This window comes from Mauremys mutica, chromosome 7 (assembly GCF_020497125.1).
Source record: "Mauremys mutica isolate MM-2020 ecotype Southern chromosome 7, ASM2049712v1, whole genome shotgun sequence".
Taxonomy (NCBI): domain Eukaryota; kingdom Metazoa; phylum Chordata; order Testudines; family Geoemydidae; genus Mauremys; species Mauremys mutica.
Window position 1 is genome coordinate 45,945,584 of NC_059078.1, and position 18,850 is coordinate 45,964,433.

Here is an 18,850-nt window from a genome sequence, read left to right on the forward strand (position 1 = left end):
TTTTGCCTGAAATCAATAAGGGTATTTGTATATTTTACGTAATGATTGATTGCCCAGTAGGGGTAGATTTGCTTTTGTTTTTTAGATATTATAGAAAATTGATGCTAGCTGCATAGCATTTAATGTACCATGCATTTACTATAGAGTGTAATTTATGTTTTGTGTTTTATGTTTTGTCTTGTGGTGTTTGTTTTCTGGCCAGAATTGTTGTATTATTTTTAATGAAGATTTAAAATGTGGTTACATGGTGTGTTTTCTTTATTTCCCCCCCCCCTCAGTGTCAGTTTGATCACCTGACATATGAGGGATGAATTGGTAACAGAAATGTGTCACAGTTTGGTGAGCAATAGAGAATGGGGGAACCCTGCAGAATTTACACCATCTATTTGTTTTATCCTTGTTATTTTATGTTTGTTTTGTTTGGTGCTGTTGGTGTTATGTGTTAAGAATTGCATGGTTATAGGTGAGCCCTATAGAATAAGGAAATACTATTTGGTTCTGGTTCTGTTTTAATGCTAGGGATGCTGTGTAATTTTGCTGCTTGCCTTTTGTATTTTTTGCTATTTGTGTGGCCGCCGTTGCTGTTGTGTGGCACGCACCTTGGCGGGACCCTCCTGGCCCCCTGGGCCACTTATGTTACCTGGAGGAGGGATGTATAGGTAAGAGCAGGGCACTGCGGAAGATATTGTTACGGTTTAGTTAGGCAGTTGGTGTTTTTATTTGCCCTTTATTTTTGGCTTGTGTAGATTGTAGTATTGATATTATGAGTTGGGAATGTTTTGCTATTGCCTTTCCTTGTTTTGATTTTGAGTAAAGGGGGGAGATGTGGGAACTTGGCAGATGGGAATGTGAGAAGCTGAAGTGTTTAGGCTTCAAGGACGGGCTAATTAGGCTGTGAGCTGTGTAGTGAGATGCTGGCCTTGGGCTGGTTCTCATCTGCCAGTAGGCAGTAAACAGGATAATAAATCAGAAAGTTGTACAGGATGACAATTACCCTATGAAGTTATAGCTGTGCTTGTGTGTATTTTATTAACCAATTAGCAATTGCTTGATTGCCTGCCATAAGTATATATAAGAGCATGCTGGAGAGAAATAAATGACTTTGCTACCAATCACATTGATTGTTGGGCTCTGTCCGTGCCCGCCTGAGAGGCACCGAGACGCAACATTGGGCTACGGAGCCTTTTACAGCTTTGGTTCACCCCATTCTAAATCTAGCCTAAGTCACCAAAAGTTGTGGCTGTCAGATCCCATGGGCTATGTCAGACATGGTCTCAGGCTAATTCCTTATGGACAGATGTCTACATCACAACTGGTCCTCTTGCTAGTAGTCTCAGCAGAAAGGCCAAGAACTGGACGTAGCACTGAAGCTGACCTATCCTACTATGCGAGGTCAGAGCAAGCCACACTGGCAGGGTATGGGTGGCTGCTGCTGCTTGTTATCCCTACTCTGTGGGCAGGGAGGGACCTCTGGCTTCAGAGTTATCAACATGGGACCCTTCCCTAGCAACAAGTCAGCTTCACTTTTGAAGACCGCAGCGGCCCTATTTGTATGTTCTGACCACAAGGAGCACCTGTCACAGCTCCTGCCACGTGAACTACATGAAAACATCCATCTATATCGCCAGCCATTCTTGTATTTTTCTAACTCACACCAAGGAGGTCCATAAACAAAACTGTTCTTTGCAATACACTGGGCTTGCAAGCTATTATGAGATATCATCCTCCAGACTTCTCTGAAGAGATGGTCTCATTTCAACTTGCAGCGATTTAGAGCTTGGATTAAGAATAACTGAGAAGAGCAGACACTTCATTGCACTGAAGGAACTGTGCAAGTTTTCCACACAGATATGTCAATGCCCCTCAGAGACAACTTGCAACTCACCCTCAATGGCACACCATGTGAACTCCTTCCACACACACAGCTGTCAATACCTCAATCCCAAACTGTAGCTGGGTTCTACAATGTGTGTCTTAACTAAGGACAACCTAGATCTCAAGTCTGTTTTCAAAACAAGATATAGATGACCCAGATTTATTCTGTAGCAAAAACAAGCTGTGTTGTATATTTGCCGTATTTCTGATCCACAAAGAGAAGCTGTTATCCTGATTTATGCTTTGTGCCTCCTTTGTGCACGGGACATGCATTTTTTTAGCTTCTTGCCTCAGTTCCCTTGTAACCAAGCCCACACTGCATTATGGGGAGCACTGACAAATAATTAGCCCCAGGCATGCTTCCTGAAAGGCAGGAGTTGTCAGATGAGGAATGTGGCAAAGTAACTGGCTGGACACATGAATGACTCCTTACTTCTGCCACTTGGTGATTTTACAAGAGGAAAGCAAGGGACTAATTTTCATTTGCTGCCTCAAGTCACACACACTGCTTGGAAATCGTAACAAGGATTTTAAAGTGCTGATCAGCAACTTGTCTGGCAGGCAGTAAGCAACTGTTTCACTTTTTTAGACTGGCTTTCCTAGAATTTTTCCTAGTTTGCCTGAAGCAACCTATTATAATCCTGCATCCATACACAGATCTGTCACTGCATTGTCCACCCCCACCACAGGGAACAGCAGACTCTGTATTCTATCACCTGATGAGAACACCCCCTTCCCACAAACCCAGCAAATTCCTATGGCTGAGAATAGAGGAAGTATAAGATACTACTATACATGACCAAAAGAAGAGTGCTTTGACTAGACTGGAAAGCTGAAGTCAATCAACTTCTCCTTTTCACTATGAGCAGATAAGAGGAAGTGTTCTCCACTCCATCTTGACTATGACTGACTGCTCTACTGTCAGAGGGTGCTTCAGAGTACAGTTTATACCAGACAGGCTGGTCCTTCTTTTCAACCCTCCAGCATATCCATCATAACCTCTTGAAAGCAGAGGCCCAGCACTGAACATACATGGACAAGTCATGCCCCTAAGTAAGGGAAAGGATGTGCCAGTCATGTTACATTTATAGCAAGCAAGGGGAGGAGAGATTCCTGGGAGGCGCCTTTTTGCAACAGAGTATTTTGCGGAGTTTTCAAGGCCCATGGGTTGACGTCTCTGATCTGACCGTGAGCACTGAGAGCTTTGGTACAATGAGATGGGAAACAAAGTCTGTGATATTCTCAGCAGTGCACAAGCAGTTGGCATAGACTCATAGACTAAGTCCAGAAGGGACCGTGGCGATCATTTAATCTGCCCTCCTGCACATTGCAGGCCACAGAACTTCATGCACCCACTCCTGTAATAGGACAAAAAGCCTCTGGCCGAGTTACTGAAGTGCTCAAATCTTGAAGATTTCAAGTTACAGAGAATCTACCATTTACTCTAATTCAAACCAGGAAGTGACTCATGCCCAACAGTGCAGAGGAAGGCAAAAGAACCCGTGGTCTCTGCCAATCAGATGTAGACAAAAATTCCTTCCCGACCCCAAATACCTGTAGAAACTCAGAGCCCTCCCCATCTGGTGTCCCATCTCCAGCCATTAGAGATGTTTACTAATAGTATTTGCAGATGGGCCACATGCCACGGTCGGCAATCTCATCATACCATCCCCTCCATAAACTTATCAACCTGAGTCTTGAAACAAGTTAGATTTTTTTGCCCACACTGCTCCCCTGGGAAGGCTGTTCCAGAGCTTCACTCCTTTGATGGTTACAAAACTTTGTCTAATTTCAAGCCTAAACTTATTGATGGCCAACACTGGCCCTTAATTTAAATAATTCCTCTTCCTCCCGGGTATTTACCCCTCTGATGTATTTATAGAGAGCAACCAGATGACGGTTGGTGTAAAATACAGTATGGTCCTTGTCCCTTTATTCCCTCTTGGTTTCTTCCATTCTTTTCCTTCACTTTGTTTCCCTAACCCATTCTTTGGTGGGTTTGTTGTTTTTAGTTTTCCTTTTTCCTCCCTCCCAACAAAGAAACCAGGGTTGGAGCTCAGAGCTTTACAATAATCTCTTGCAGCCATGTATATAAATAGAGCCAGGTGTCAATGCTGGACTTAGTTCACATCCAGTCTTTCAGCTTACTACTCCTGGGGCCCTATTCTCCCCCACTAGGATAGGAGTAAGTCCCACTGACATCCATGGGAATCACTTGAATCTATGGGTGGAGAACATGGCCACCGGAATTTCTTATGCATTAAAGAGCTCTATAGTCATTTCTAACTGCCAGGCGGTGGATGTCAGTGGACCTGAAGAGCCATTTGAACTTGCAAGTCCTCTCAGCATCTATCAGGGCTGGTGTCAGAGCCTGGCCATGAGTGGCCCGCGTGCACTGGTCAGTTACCAAGTTGCAATCAGGAGAGGAGTTGCAGAGCCAGAGTCAGGAGTTCACAGCAAGGAAAGGTCTGGAGCAGAAGCAAGCAGGTAGTCTGCATCATTGCTCAGACAGCTCCCTGAGATGGCTTCCTGGTTTGTATACTGCCATGGGCCAATGAGTGGGCTGCAGGGGCTCACTATAGAGGCTCCACTGGGTGGTACTTCCTGCAGTATCTAGACTCACAGGGTCCCCCAGCAGAAACCCAGTTTGAGCTTCTGTGTTGCCACCAGAACTGCTGGCAGCCCAGAACACCCATAGTCCCACGCTTTAGTCCTGCAGACTCGTACAGCGTCTATGAAAGCTACTGTTTAGATGGACAGCAGTGAGGTGGTGGAGAGGGGGACTGACACAGGAACAGGAACCAGCAGCCACGGGGGAGGCCATCTAATTCTCTCTGCTTGCTTTCTTTTCACGTTCATTGGTCTTTCACCGCAAAACTGATAACATGCCAGAGTTGCAGCAGTTTCTAGGGAAGTGTGTTCATTGTGGGATTAAATCTGCATTTTCAGTCTCACTTAAAGAGTAAAAATTGGGGGAGGGAAAATATGCTGTGTTCAGGTCAGAGTATGTTAGAGCCTCTTTCAAAACCCAGTGACGTTGATGGAAAGCCTCCCAGGACATCAGTGGGCTTTGGATCAGGTCCTATATGAAAGCCATCGTCTCTTTTAGTAAGATATATAAGATCCACAGATTTTAAAGCATAAAAGAACATCTAGTCTGAGCTTCCTGCATAGCAGACCATAGAATTTCTCCTAGTAATTTCTGCATCAAGCCCATAACTTGACAAAGGCATCTCATCTGGATTTAAGAATTGCCATGATGGAGAATCTACCACATCCCTTGATAAGCTATTCCAGTGGTTACATATCTCACTCTTTAAAGTTTGCATGTGATTTCTAACTTGATCAGAAGCTGGATACTCCAAGTAAGTCATTTTAATGACCGGCAGGTTCCCATTAACAAGGGACAATTAAAGTGAGACAAACCTTATATAGCCACAGCTTCATAAAACCAGGAAGGTAGCCCCAGATTCAAAATGAGGTCAAACTTCTTGAAAAGTCAGCAATGGAAAACTCAAAGGACTCTCTTTCTTCCAGGACACCCAGCTAGGCTGCTTTTACTTCAAACTGACCACCCCGTCAGCCTGTATTTAATTGTCACTTCCTCCTCAAGCCCTCATGTGGAATTTCCATAAGACAAGTCACAAATGAAGTCCAATGGATTATCTGAATCCTGTAATAAGAGATCTTTTCTTATTTACTCTGTGCCATCTGGCAGCCCAACCCTGTCCTCTAATGTCGTAGGCATTGACTGTGGAGTAAACAAAGTAGCATCTATTGTTTCAGCAAGGCAGGTACTGCAAGAGCAAGCACTAGAGAAAAGTCACCGTGAAACCCAATGGGATCAGAGAAGGAAAGTTATCCTCAGCTACAAAGAAAAAAATATCTACATAATAATTTGCAGGTCCCACCTAAGTTATTCTTGGGAATAATTTGTTTTGCTGTGTTCAGCTTCCACAGCAGAAGGGGAGGCGTGCAAGTCAGAGCAGTCTGGGGGCTGCTCTAACTTATGCCAGCACATACAGTTCCCTAGGTACTATATGCCATCTGGAGATAAATAGAGTCCAGTCACTCCCTCTCCCTGATCATGCCCATCCCATGCACTGGGGGCTATGGGGAAGGAGGCATAGTAGCCAGCTCTATGCCTGCTGGCAACTCCTCCCCCAGCAAGGGACTTAGGGGAGCATATTTGGGCCAAGATTCCACCCCATTATTTCTGCAGCCTTCCTTATATGCAGACATGTCTCTCTGCTCCCCTTCCTTGCGGACACAAATTTAGAACCGTCTCACACAAGCCTGCTGAGCTGGCACCTTGTATCAGTGCCGATTTTTAGATATTAGACATGCTGAATCAGGGAACGGAGGCCCTGAAAAGTTTTACCTACCTTGAAGAAATTATTCTCACGTCACTTCATGCTTTCTGCTCTGCTAGTATTTGGCCCTGGCTCAGGGCCTTGCCCCAACTGCTGTGTTCTGCCAGATTGAAAAATCATGCCTATAAATCTGGGACTAGGCAACAGGGCGGGTAAAGGTGGCGCCTGAATCCCTGAATGCTGGAGTCCCCACAAAAGAGAGCTGAAGACAAGTGCTGAGATAAGCACTGGGAAAATGATTTTCCACTAAGCCAGCCTGGCACTTAGTAAAGATTCCCCATATCTGTTCATTTTCCATACAGCATGTAATGAGGAAAACCATGAGTGGTCACAACGGAAAATAAGGTCAGGATTTCTGTGGCATCACCAGTCACTCCATTCTGGACAGTGTGAGCATCCTGAATTAGTCTAATCTGGTACCAACTGGCCATTGCTAGCTGGCTGTTTGTAGCCCGTCCTGAGCTGGCTGACACCTATCCTATAGCAGTACTTTGAAGAGCTGCCCCTTACCGCAAAGACCAAACCGAAAACATTCCAAGAACAGGGAGGATCTGGAAAATTCCTCCTTCTTTGCAATTACCAGCCTCAGACATTCACAAGAGAGGGCAACACTGGCATCAGATTCAAGCCATCACCATTTCTGATATGACATTATCCATTCTTTACAGGAGGAAAAAGACGACAATAATAGTACCATGATGGGAAGTCTCTCCACAGCAGTAGAGGACAAAAAGATATGAAACACTCAGCAGATTTCCTTAAAGAACTGCCACAGCCTGAGCTCGGTGTCTCAGGCATTTGATAAGCAGATTTGTATTTAAAAAGGAACTGTCTATCTCCTGGAAGCTTTAACATGAAGCACTGAACGTGCGTGGATCCATTTGTCATTTACTGCCTCCCGAAGGACAGATGACGACTCAGGTCAAATGGCACTGGGTGCTTTAGCCTGCAATGGACCGAGAGCGCTAAGCCTTTCCCACTCTGCCACCTTCTACACTGGGGTAAAGAACGCTGTTGGAAGTTCAGTAGCACAGTTTGCATCCACATAATTCAGTTTTGAAACCACACTACAAGCTTGTCCCACAATAACATCTGAGACTTGTTAAGGGAGATAGTTTCAAACATGATTCTGATTTGGTTCCTGGCAGGACAATCTGGAGGCACTAACCCTGATTTCACTCTCACAGCTAAATCCTACCAGGGGAAACTCTAAACCAGGTTAGCTTTCCCCAGGCCACACAGTGCTAGAGGCAGGCAGCTGCACCACTATATGCTACGGACTAGACAAAATCAAACTTGGTGGGATACAAAGGGGTTCTACCCACTGATCTCTTCTGTCACTGTGGTGCTAATCTGCAACTACTTAAAAAGAAATTCAAACCTCCTTCCTGTTAACTTGCAGGTTGAAGAGGGAAAGGGTGTGTAACTGGGTTGTAAGGAAGACAGGAAGTGATGATGTGCATTGCCCTGGAGAGAGACCAAAACAGCATCAGGTTCATGGCTGACTGTAAGGGAGGCACTATGAGTCACTTCTCAGGAACGCCACTGGCTGACCACACCAACGCCTGAGAGATTTCAGAGGGTGGGGGGGAAATAAAATGGACTAACTTTGGAATTAACTCTATTCTGCCCAATGAAGAATGCACCTGGTCTGAGAGTTGAAAGAATAAGAGAAGGGGGGAGGTGCTAGGCTTAATCTACTCTCGTATTTTTCTTTATTTCTGTGACCTACTGGGCTACATTACAATGCTGTGCACATGACATGGGATATGGAGCTTCTCCTCCCCCTCCCCACCCAGGTCATCAGCTCAAATTCAGCCCATAATGGCTGCAACTCATTACAGTCTGATGGCTGCTTACTAGCTTTTAAGAAGAGAGCTGATGGGTTTCACTTCTGTTTCTGGTAGCAGGGATCCAGCATCTAAATTCACACCAGGGTCGGCAGCCTTAGCTGAGATGTATAGGACTGGATTGGCCATGGACTCCCCTCTTATTTCAGATGAAGGAGGCAGCACTCTGGCAGAGCACCGTGGATAGCCCATGACAAAGAGGAGTGTCCTAGACACTGGATAAGAACATTGATGGTTATGCCAGAATGCTGAGATCCAATATAATGAATCACAGATCATTGCATCAGGACATCCTAGAGTAACAAATATGCAATACCCTCAATAACTATTTCTCAATACAGCTCTTTCTGGAGCATACAAAGGGAGAGATATTTTTGGCTTTGTCCTTGAGTAACAGAAGTTTATACAGGAAGAAAGTGGTTGAGCCACTAAGTAACAGCGACCATAAATTCAACACACTTGCAAAAAGATCACGCCAATGTGTTTAATATAAGGAAACATTCAATATTACTGAGATCTATTATATTGCCCAGTCTACCCAGGGTAGAGGAAGAAGCATCACCGCTTGATTCATTAAAATCAGACTGGACAAAACACTGAAGTATATACTTTAGAGAACAACCGTGCCTTGTCCAAGGGGATGAGCAGGATGACCTCAGAGGTTGCATCTCTAACGACTATGCTCTCATATTGACGGTGTTGCTTAAATTATGCAACATTTTAAGTCTTGATTAATACTGTAAGTTAGTTGCCAGGTAGAAAAACAATATAAAGTAATGAAAAGCTCCACACAGCTAGGACTCTTAAATCTGAATACAATTACCATCACCTCCCATGGCTATTTTAGTCACTCCCCCTCAATTGTCTGGCTATTCTTTCTGAAGCTGCCTTCTTCATTCAAGAAGTCAGCTGCCTCCAAAGAAGTTCTAGAGGACATTAAAAAGATGATTCTTACTAATTTCCAACAAACAGCTGCACCCTCAGGCTAGTCAGGGCTCCAAGGAAATTCTAGGGGACATGGGGGTGATACTTAGAATGCTTCCCTTGAAGTAAATATGGCTCCAGAGCTCCACAGCCATGTTAGGGGGCACTGTGGTAGTGGAGGGGAGACACAAAACCAATACCTTGACCACACATGCTAATTAAAGATCCATGGCACTTTGTGCTAGAGTAGGGCTGGTAGCTCCAATGTGATGACCAAATTCTAATTTAAAGAACTATATTCTGACTATTGAAATTCCCCCAACTGAACCCCCAGGGGAAGGCATTCCTTCCTCTTGCTAAAACAAACAAAAAGCTGAGTAGGTTTGCTGTTGCAGATTGGTGGTCATGTTCCCCCCACAAGAGGCACCTGCAAATCTGTAAAAGGTGAACACACAATTGGCACTTATACAGTAGTGTAAAGAACTTTGGAACAAAGTTTCTAGAATATCTGGTTGGGGCCTTTGTTCTATCAACTGGGATGGGACTTATCAAAGGACCAGGAGTACACCTGAAGTCCAGGAGGTTAACTCTGGCTGGTCACATGGAATGTTTGGTTGGCCATAAGACAGATAGCCTCAGCAACTAGGGACACAGTCACAAACATATTTTTTGATTGCATTCTCAGTTGTTAATGCCCATTCAGGACTTGGATCTGCTTTGGAGGGACGTGATTTGCCCAAACTTGTACAGCTGAATAGCTGATCTAAGGGCTTCCTGTAGATTACAAAACCACTGTACCAGTGCACTGCTCTATGCCATCGAGAGCTGTCCATGCTAGAATATTTGTATTAGTAGCATAGACAACCAATATAGTGATTGTTTCCAACAGTAATAACAATGGTCTGATTTAGCCAAGTTTTTAAACACTCAAGGACGCAACACCATGGACATAAGAATGGCCATACTAGGTCAGAACAAAGATCCACCTAGCCCAGTATCCTGTCTTCCGACAGTGGCCAATGCCAGGTGCCCCAGAAGGAATGAACAGAACAAGTAATCATCAAGTGATCCACCCCATCACCCATTCCCAACTTCTGGCAAACAGAAGCTAGAGACACCATCACTGCCCATCCTGGCTAATAGCCATTGATGGACCTATCCTTCATTAATTTATCTAGTTCTTTTTTTGAATCTTGTTATAGTCTTGGCCTTCACAACATCCTCTGGCAAAGAGTTCCATAGGTTGACTGTGGAACAGATGGATAGCTGGGCCAAACCAGAGCAGTGCGGGGCCATGTGAGTACCAGGCAGGCAATGTGAGTGAGCAGAGCTAGGCATCCAGGATTGGGAGGAGCTCTCCTAGTCTGGGAGGGCTGCAGAGTTCTGAGCATGAAGGACCCCAATGAATCCCAGACACAAGATGAGAGTGTTGGAGCCTGTGGCTGTTGAGCTGAGGAACTGGGGGAAGCAGTGAGTCGGATGTACGTCAGAGCTGCTGGGATGTGAGTGAGAGCAGTCAGAAGGTTGTTGGGGTATATGTGGACAGCAAGGGGCATTCGGGGGTCTGTGAGAGAGTTGGAAAAAAGGCCATTCTGGGGTCCCTATGGGGTGGTGTCACTTTAAGGAAGATGCCCCTCCTCAATTTCCACAGCACAGAGGACCCCAAAATTCTTTAATCTGGGCCTGATTAGATATTAGTGTATCTTTAAGTGACCCTGCTGGGACAGTGTCTCATGCAGTTTTGAGAGATGTAACACATTTTATCATCAAGTCTGGCTTTGTGTGCCTGTCTGCTCCCTGGAAGTTCTTTGTAAAATGTTACAAATAAGAGAACAATAAAAGGTGTGGGAGATTAATATTTCAACTCCTCCCCTGCCCTCCATCCCAACATTAGCAAGGCACTGCTGCCTTTAGTTATGGATCAAACCCTGCACTCTCTTCAAACTTTCACAGCCATGACACATCTAGAGTTGAAATGAGACCCAAGTAAATCTAAACACATGGATACTATTTAAGCTTCAACTAGACTTTTATGGGACCACGTTAAAAAAAAAAAAAGACACACAAATCAAGCAGCCACCTGCTTTGCAGAAAGGGAAATGGTTCCCAAGATTATGATTCACACTGCAGAGCTAAATGTGTTGTTATGAGATAATGGAGCAGCAAAGGAAAAGCAAGAACATTTCAGATGGACAAAAGTTACTGATAAACAGCTTACTAAGCACAAAGACAGGACACTAAGATATCTATAGGATGCATTTGCACCCATTTTCTATAGAACAAAATACTGGCAGGGAATATTTATAGAAACCATAGGAGAGAAGATCCTGCAGCCATACCAAGCTCAGTGCTGTAGAAGGGAAGATGCTGAAGGCTTAGTGAGAGGCAGGATGTTTAAGCCATCAAGGACAGATGGCTATAAAGCCTATAGACTTGCCAGGGCAAGATACTACTACATACACACGTCCAAGAATATAAAAGCAAGATGCCAGTGCAAACAGTGCAGCACATACAGGGTCTGTACTTGGGCTTGTAAGTGCTTTGAGGCAAGGACTCTCTTTGGTCTGTATCTGTACAGCGCCTGGCACAGGGGGGTCCTGGTCTACATCTAGGGCTCCCAGACACTACCGCAATACAACTACTAAACAGCAGAAACGTGACTGCCTGTAGGAGGACCGAGTGGGATACACAACCTCCCCAGGGACATCTGTTGCTGTGGGTCTACGGGCTGTATAGGGCCAAGATCTGGAGAAGGGGCGCTGCTGTGGGTTGGGCAGTACAGGGCACATGGGGAGCCAGGTGCGTCGAGGAGACATGCAACCCCCCTAGGGCAGAGATCCTGCTCCAGGCTCCACAGGGTCCCGCTATAAGGGCATCAGTAAGGGAGAGAGTGGGCTGGGGGGCGCAGCCCGGACCCCAAGGAGCCGCGGCAGCCCAGGCAGGGCCAGGGGAGATCCGGACGGGGCGGGGCGGTCCGGCCCGGCCCGCGCGGGGGCAGAAGGTTGCGGCCCCGCCGCCCTTACCGTGGATGCCGGTCTGGTGAGCCATGGCTCCGCTCGGCTCGGCTCCGCTCCCGCCCTGGCCGCTGCGTCCCGGGCAGGAAACGGCTCTGGCAGAAACACCGCCCGCTTCCGGGTTCCGCCGCCTCCGCGGGGCGGGGCCTGGCTGGGCTCCGCCCCCTGGGCAGGGCGGGGCGGGGCCGCGAGGGGCCCAGACCCTGCTCAGCCCAGAGAGCCGGGGAGCCCTCGGGGTTGCGCGGGCTGCGCCGCTGGCAGGGCCGCTATGGGCGGAGCACCCGGTCTCGCTTAGCCAGCTGGGCGTGGGCCCTAGGGGGCCCCGGTACACGGAGAACGGCCTCGTGCCAGCGGGGGAGGGAATGGGTTGTGCTGGGCGCTGTACACACACCTCGTCCCAGCTCCTACCCTGCCCCGTGCTGGACGCTGCACATGCACCTTGTCCCAGCTAGCCTCCTGCATGCTGTGCTAGGTGCTGTACACACACCTTGTCCCAGCTAGCCCCCTGCATGCTGTGCTAGGTGCTGTACACACACCTTGTCCCAGCTAGCCCCCTGCATGCTGTGCTAGGTGCTGTACACACACCTTGTCCCAGCTAGCCCCCTGCATGCTGTGCTAGGTGCTGTACACACACCTTGTCCCAGCTAGCCCCCTGCATGCTGTGCTAGGTGCTGTACACACACCTTGTCCCAGCTAGCCCCCTGCATGCTGTGCTAGGTGCTGTACACACACCTGTCCCAGCTAGCCCCCTGCACTCTGTGCTAGGCACTGTACACACACCTTGTCCCAGCTAGCCCCTTGCATGCTGTGCTAGGTGCTGTACACACACCTGTCCCAAACAGCCCCTGCCCCACGCTGTGCTAGATGCTGTACACCTTGTGACACAGCCTCCACCCCACCCTGTGCTAGGTGCTGTATGCATCTTGTCCCAGCCCCTCCCCCACACTTTGCTAGGCTCTGTATGCACACCTCATCATAGCCCCTGCCCCAGGCTGTGCTGGGCGCTGCACACACTCCTTGTCACAGCCCCGGCCCCACACTGTGCTGGGCACTGTACACACATCTTGTCACATCCAGCCCCTGTCCCACACTCACCCGCGAATAGAGACCAACACTGGAGCTGGCATGTGCCTGGCAGAGCCAGGAATAGATCCCTGGGTTCTCAAGTCCCAGGTGTCGGGTGCCCTACACACTAGGCCATGCTATTGCTCAGACCCTGCCCCGCGCCTGCTCAGGTGAAGGGGCACTGGGAGGCTGAAGCCAGGCCCAATAGGCTGTACCCCAGATCGGTGCCCACTGAACTTAGATATCTGCAGCATTGACAGGAGAGCTTCACTATAGTGGGACTAGTAGAAAAAGTGAACCAACATCTCAGCCTTAATATAGCCCTCAATAGACCCTGCTGGGAGCTGCCTAATATACGGAAACCTTGACCCTCAGGGCCAGTCCCAAAGGTGCCCCTTCAAGTCCAGCCCTCTCTCAGAGAGCAAACAAACTGGTCTCAGAGGCCTGGACTGAGGAGCAGCCCTAGCTGAATTGCTGGCCAGGGTGAAAAATGTTTTCAGCGCTGCCCCCTCAGCCAAGCAAAAAAAAAAACCCAACCCTACCAGCCAGGCAACCAGCGAGCAAAATAAAGAGGGTGGCCAATCAGTGGAGAGGAAAAAGAAAAAGCCTAGCAGCACAACTGCACTGCACCCCGTGCAAGTCAGTGTCCCGCCTGCCTACCCTCGTCCCAGCGCTGCTTGGGCTGATCTCTTCCTCTAACCACCTGGTGACACATGGGGGGTATCGCATCATCACCTGAGCTCCCGGCATTGGTCCCCATGGAACCACGTTTGGGGGCTTCTCCTGGATAGAGCTACAGCTGCACCCTCCTGCCCCAGCATCTGGCCTGATGTGTCCACTTCCAATCCTGGGTTGGGTAAAACGCCCTCTAAAATAGTCCCTGTAAGTGCCCAGCAGTCTTTGCTAGCGGCAGCACCATTAAAAGTGTCAGATACCCCATGAGGCTCCCCTGCTTGATTTCCAGAGACTCTTCCCCCAATACAGCTGCTATTTTAGATTCTGGGAGGAGTGCTGTTTTCACAAGGCCTTCCCTTGGCATTGCTAGCCACCTGTGACTGCACATCCTGCCAGCTGGGGTTACTTCAGTGCCAGTTTTCTCTGCAGGCTCCTAAACTGACTTTCCTGACCCTACCACCACATCCTTGACCTTGACTTCTCCAGATCCACTGGGCGGTTACACAGCTGAGCTGCTCTTCTTCCCTTCTCAGTCTTGCTGTGGGCCAGCTCATGACCACTCCTGGCTCTGACCCTCTAGGGTTCTAGCTGCTGCTGCCTCGTGGAGATTGTTCCTTGATCTTCCCTTTGCAGCCTCTATCCGGATGCTCACTATAACCCTTCCTGGTCATGATTGCTGAATGTCATACTGGGCCCTCTACTGACCAGATACCGATCTGGGTGTCTTTCTCCTTCCTTAGATAACTTGTGGCTTGATTCAACTCCTCCAGCTCATCACAGGGTTGAAGACACCTACTTATGAGAACTGAGTCAATCCCTCACACCTGTGGCTCCAGGGAACCTAAGCATTTCAATCCTGATGCCTGGCATGCTTACATATCCCCTCCTACCTAGCCTTGCAGTCCCTTCTGCCTCTGCTCCAACTTTTATAGCTGGCTGCCAGAGGGGGCATGGCTTGATGCATCTGTCACGCCTTCCTCTGCCAGCCAGGGGAAAGGAAGAAGCATGACAGGTGCTATGGGGATACTGGGCAGCATTGCTAGCTTTGGGAGGGAAATTGATTAGTTGTGGGGCAGACTGGCAGATGTCTGTGCATGTTCCATACACATTTCATCCTTAAGTGGAGGTTGTGGAGAAAAAGCAGCAGCAGAAGGGGAATAGGGGCACAAGAGGGGAAGGAGGGCAGAGTAAAGGGAGAGTAGGGGGCAGAGTAGCAGTAGGAGATGTTGACTCAAGCTTCTCCCCCAAGTGGGTGACCTAAGGGCAGTGATGGAGAGTTGGGATGGAATTGAGAGGAGCTGGTGGATTTTGATAGGGAGAGGGGTCCAGTAGGACACTCCCTTTGACATGTATGCATATTGCATGCAGATTTAATCTGTATTGTAGCCACATTTTTAAGGCTTTTTGCCTTACCAACATGGTCTCTGGTCTAGATAAGGACGTGAAGAGTCTGAGGAGAGACCCTAAGATTCCTAAGGAGAGGAGGCTGGGAACAGACGGCAAAAGAGAGAGTGTATGGGGGAGGCAGAGAAGAGCAGTTGAGTAATCCTGCCAGGGCAATATGGTGTCAAGAGAAGTTGTAGGAAGACATAAGACAAGGACAACACTGGAAAAAAAGGGGACATAAGAACAGCCATACAGGGTCAGAACAATGATCCAGGTAAACCAGTTTCCTGTCTTCTGACAGTGGCCAATGCCAAGTGCTTCAGAGGGAATGAACAGAACAGGCAATCATCAAGTGATCCATCCCCTGTTGCTCACTCCCAGCTTCTGGAAATCAGAGGCTAGGGACACACAGAACATGGGGTTGCATCCCTGACCATCTTAGCTAATAGCCATTGATGGACTTATCCTCCATGAACTTATCTAGTTCTTTTTTGAATCCTGTTATAATCTTGGCCTTCACAGCATCCCCTGGCAATGAGTTCCACAGGTTGACTGTACATTTTGTGAAAAAAGTACTTCCTTTTGTTTGTTTTAAACCTGCTGCCTGTTAATTTCATTGGGTGAGCCCTGGTTCTTGTGTTACGTGAAGGAGTAAATAACCCTTCCTTATTCACTTTGTTCACATGAGTCATGATTTTATAGACCTCTATCATATCCTACCTTAGTCATCTCTTCTCCAACCTGAGAAGTCCCAGTCTCTTTAATATCTCTTCATATGGAAGCTGTTCCATACCCCTAATCATTTTTTTTGCCCCTTTCCGTACCCTTTTCCAATTCTAATGTATCTTTTTTGAGATGGGGTGACCGGAACTGCATAATATGGGTGTACCAAGGAGAGTCTCTCTTCCCTAAAATTTAGAAAGGCCAAATCTTAGAGCACAACATGCAGTTTGCACTCTCCCACTCCCTTCATCTTCACCTCCAGAAAAAAACCCACTGCACGCAGAGCAGGTTCTTTGCTCTCTCTGAATGAACAGCACAAAGATGCTCAAATCAGCTAGCACCACCTACTGGCAGTGACACCAGCTTTGCTGCTTAAGGAACAGGTTGTAAGTCACAAGACATATTACTCTCTTCCATGGAAGAATGTGTAGGAGGGGACATGGGAAAGAAGAGGAACTTCACAGAGGCCTTGTCTGTATTCAAAAACTTCCACTAGTGGAACCAAATGGATCTGAAATAGATTCAGTTAAACTGCTGAAACCGCACTGTAGATGCACTTAAACTATTTTAAGCCCTTGCCCTTATACCAGTTTAGCTTAATTCAGTAAATTACCAAATTAATACAAGGTGGGTGAGGTAATACCTTTTATTGGACCAACTTTGGTTGGTGAGAGACACAAGCTTTCCAGCTTACACAGCTCTTCTGACCTCATCAACAGAAGCTGGTCCAATAAAAGATATTATCTCACCATCTTGTCTCTCTAATATCATTGGACCAACAGAGCAACACCTACACTGCATACAAATTAATACTTACACAGGTGACAAAAACAAAGGAACAGGGATTATCTTTGTATTGTGCCTGTATAGTGCCTAGCTCTCTGGCGCTCACTGGGGTATCTGTACGCTGCCTCTGCCTCACTACCATAGTCAAACAAGCATCCTTCTCTGCTGCATTACCACCAACACCTGGAAGAAGTCAAACAGAAAGAATTTGTATAATCCAATATGCTTTTCACCATTTGTTTTCTGCTCTTGACTCAACTTGGACAGTGAAAAGAGTTTCCCTTTTTGCCAATAGTCACTTTCACTTCCTGGTCCTAGCAGAGTGGTTATTTGGGGTTTGTGAGAGGAAATGTCAAGCTAAAGAAGAGGATGTTTTACTTCCAAATAGGAAAATGTTTGCAATAGCTGATGGCAGCATTTAGCTCAAACCCCACATCTGGGTGCAAAATTATCTGACATGTCTCTTTAATTGAATCTTTTTATTTTGGTAGGCTTTCATGCACCTCTAGGAACAATGCAAATATAAACTGCAAGCCTCTGTGTTTCATCATTCTCTCCCCAGCCCTCACAAGTTTCACTTCTGCTTTTAAGTTTCATCAGAATAATTATTTTTAGTATATGTATCACAGCAACACCCAGAGCAGCCTTTGCTCTCCCGCAATCTTGGACTGGTCTGGTCCCAGTCCCATTCTCTGGTGTAGCCCAATCATTTACATTGGCCTCTTGGAGATGTCTTTTCGGGGACACAGAGAAGTTAGTAAACACACAAAAGGGGAGAGAAAGGAACAGCAGGGATAGAAAATCCAGTTCTGTCTTTGATATTGACATTCCATTGCAATCTCACTGCTGAAAAGTTTGGGCCCAGCACACAGTCTTATTAGCCACCGCAAGACCTGGCAAGCTGGTACCAGCATCTGGCCGTTGGAATCATTGCATTGAGCTGCCTTTCTGGTCACAAGCTTACATCAGTGCTGCAAAATATACAGTTTTGTCTGGCTAAGACAGACTTGGATTAGGTAGAAGGAAAAAGGAGAGGGATAGGAAAGAGAAGAAATAAGGTGGGAAGGAAAGGGACATACAGGGGAGACAAAGTCTCATGTCCCAGGTGCTGGTTGGGATTTAGTCAGAGCCAGTGGAGGTGATAATGTCATCTGAGTCCCTCTGTCTGGCCTGCTCTGCTCAGGACAGTTCCCAGGATTAGGACAAAGAAGGCACAATGGTGTTATGCTGGATCCTGGGGTCCCCCGTGTGTAGCTCGCTCTTTCTCTTGTCTCTGTCACTCAGCTCTGCAGTAGCCAGATTTCCCCCAAAAGTCCTTCTTGGGGACCCCAAATGGGAGTGATGGGTGGAATAGCTCAGCCCCTCATTACTTTGTTCACCAGTTAGGCCTAATTTCAGACACAGCAATTTTGGTTTATTGATTTCCGGTCTCACACTGTTCTTGTTTACCAGGCATGATCTTAACACGGCTTGAATTATATCTGTCGGCCTTTGGTTTGGACTAATTCAGTCTTTCTGTCTCTTTTTTAGCACTTTTCCCCATCTACATTTGTTATTATAGGCTATTGTGATCTCGTATGAACGTTCACTTACTTTTTACAGCTCACAATTAGGGTACTTTGGAGGCCCAGGACGAGTATGATCATCTAGGCTGTGCCTTCACTTGGAAAAAGGGGCATTTTTAACCAATGTCACAATCCTAGTGCAGACAAGGCAGTTGTAGTTTTAAGTTGCATGGTGTTGAGGCAAACTCTCAGCAATACAGCTTCTGAGTGAAGACAATGCCAAATTCCTTGTTTTCAGCTGTTTCTCCTTGAAGCCTGGAAAAGCAGCAAGAAGCAAGGGATAAAATCCTAGTGGAACTGAAGTCAATGGCAAAACTCCCATTGACTTTATGGGGGCCAGGACTCCACCCCAGGAGATGGATTGGGCTCGAAAGAAGAACTACTGGGTGAAGTTCTATGGCCTGTATTGCACAGGAAGTTATGCATGGGGACATGTCTACACTAGCCTTCACAAGTGGGATAAGTATCTCACATTAATCAGCACTCAATAAACTCTAGGTGAAAATAGGCTAGTGATGAAGACAAGGCCAAGGAGGAGATGAGCCACTGCCACATCACCAGCCAGTTTTCCATAGGCCATTATCGAGTGCTCTGGGGGCCACAAGTGGGGACTG

General features: G+C 47.1%; 1 protein-coding gene across 3 annotated transcripts in view; it reads right to left on the bottom strand.

Annotated features, from left to right (window-relative positions):
* The window catches only part of WDR82 (WD repeat domain 82), a 140,713-nt gene that overhangs the window by 69,334 nt on the left and 52,529 nt on the right, over positions 1-18,850 (bottom strand). The window contains exon 1 of one of the 3 annotated variants that reach the window (XM_045023907.1): positions 13,837-13,876. The exons of 1 other annotated variant lie outside the window; for it this stretch is intronic. In XM_045023907.1, coding sequence (XP_044879842.1) covers positions 13,837-13,861 — 25 coding nt within the window. In that variant the 5' untranslated portion in view covers positions 13,862-13,876. Of the gene's footprint in view, positions 1-12,045; positions 12,181-13,836; positions 13,877-18,850 lie in introns of those variants that run through there. One more of the 3 variants, XM_045023905.1, reaches the window with a different exon arrangement.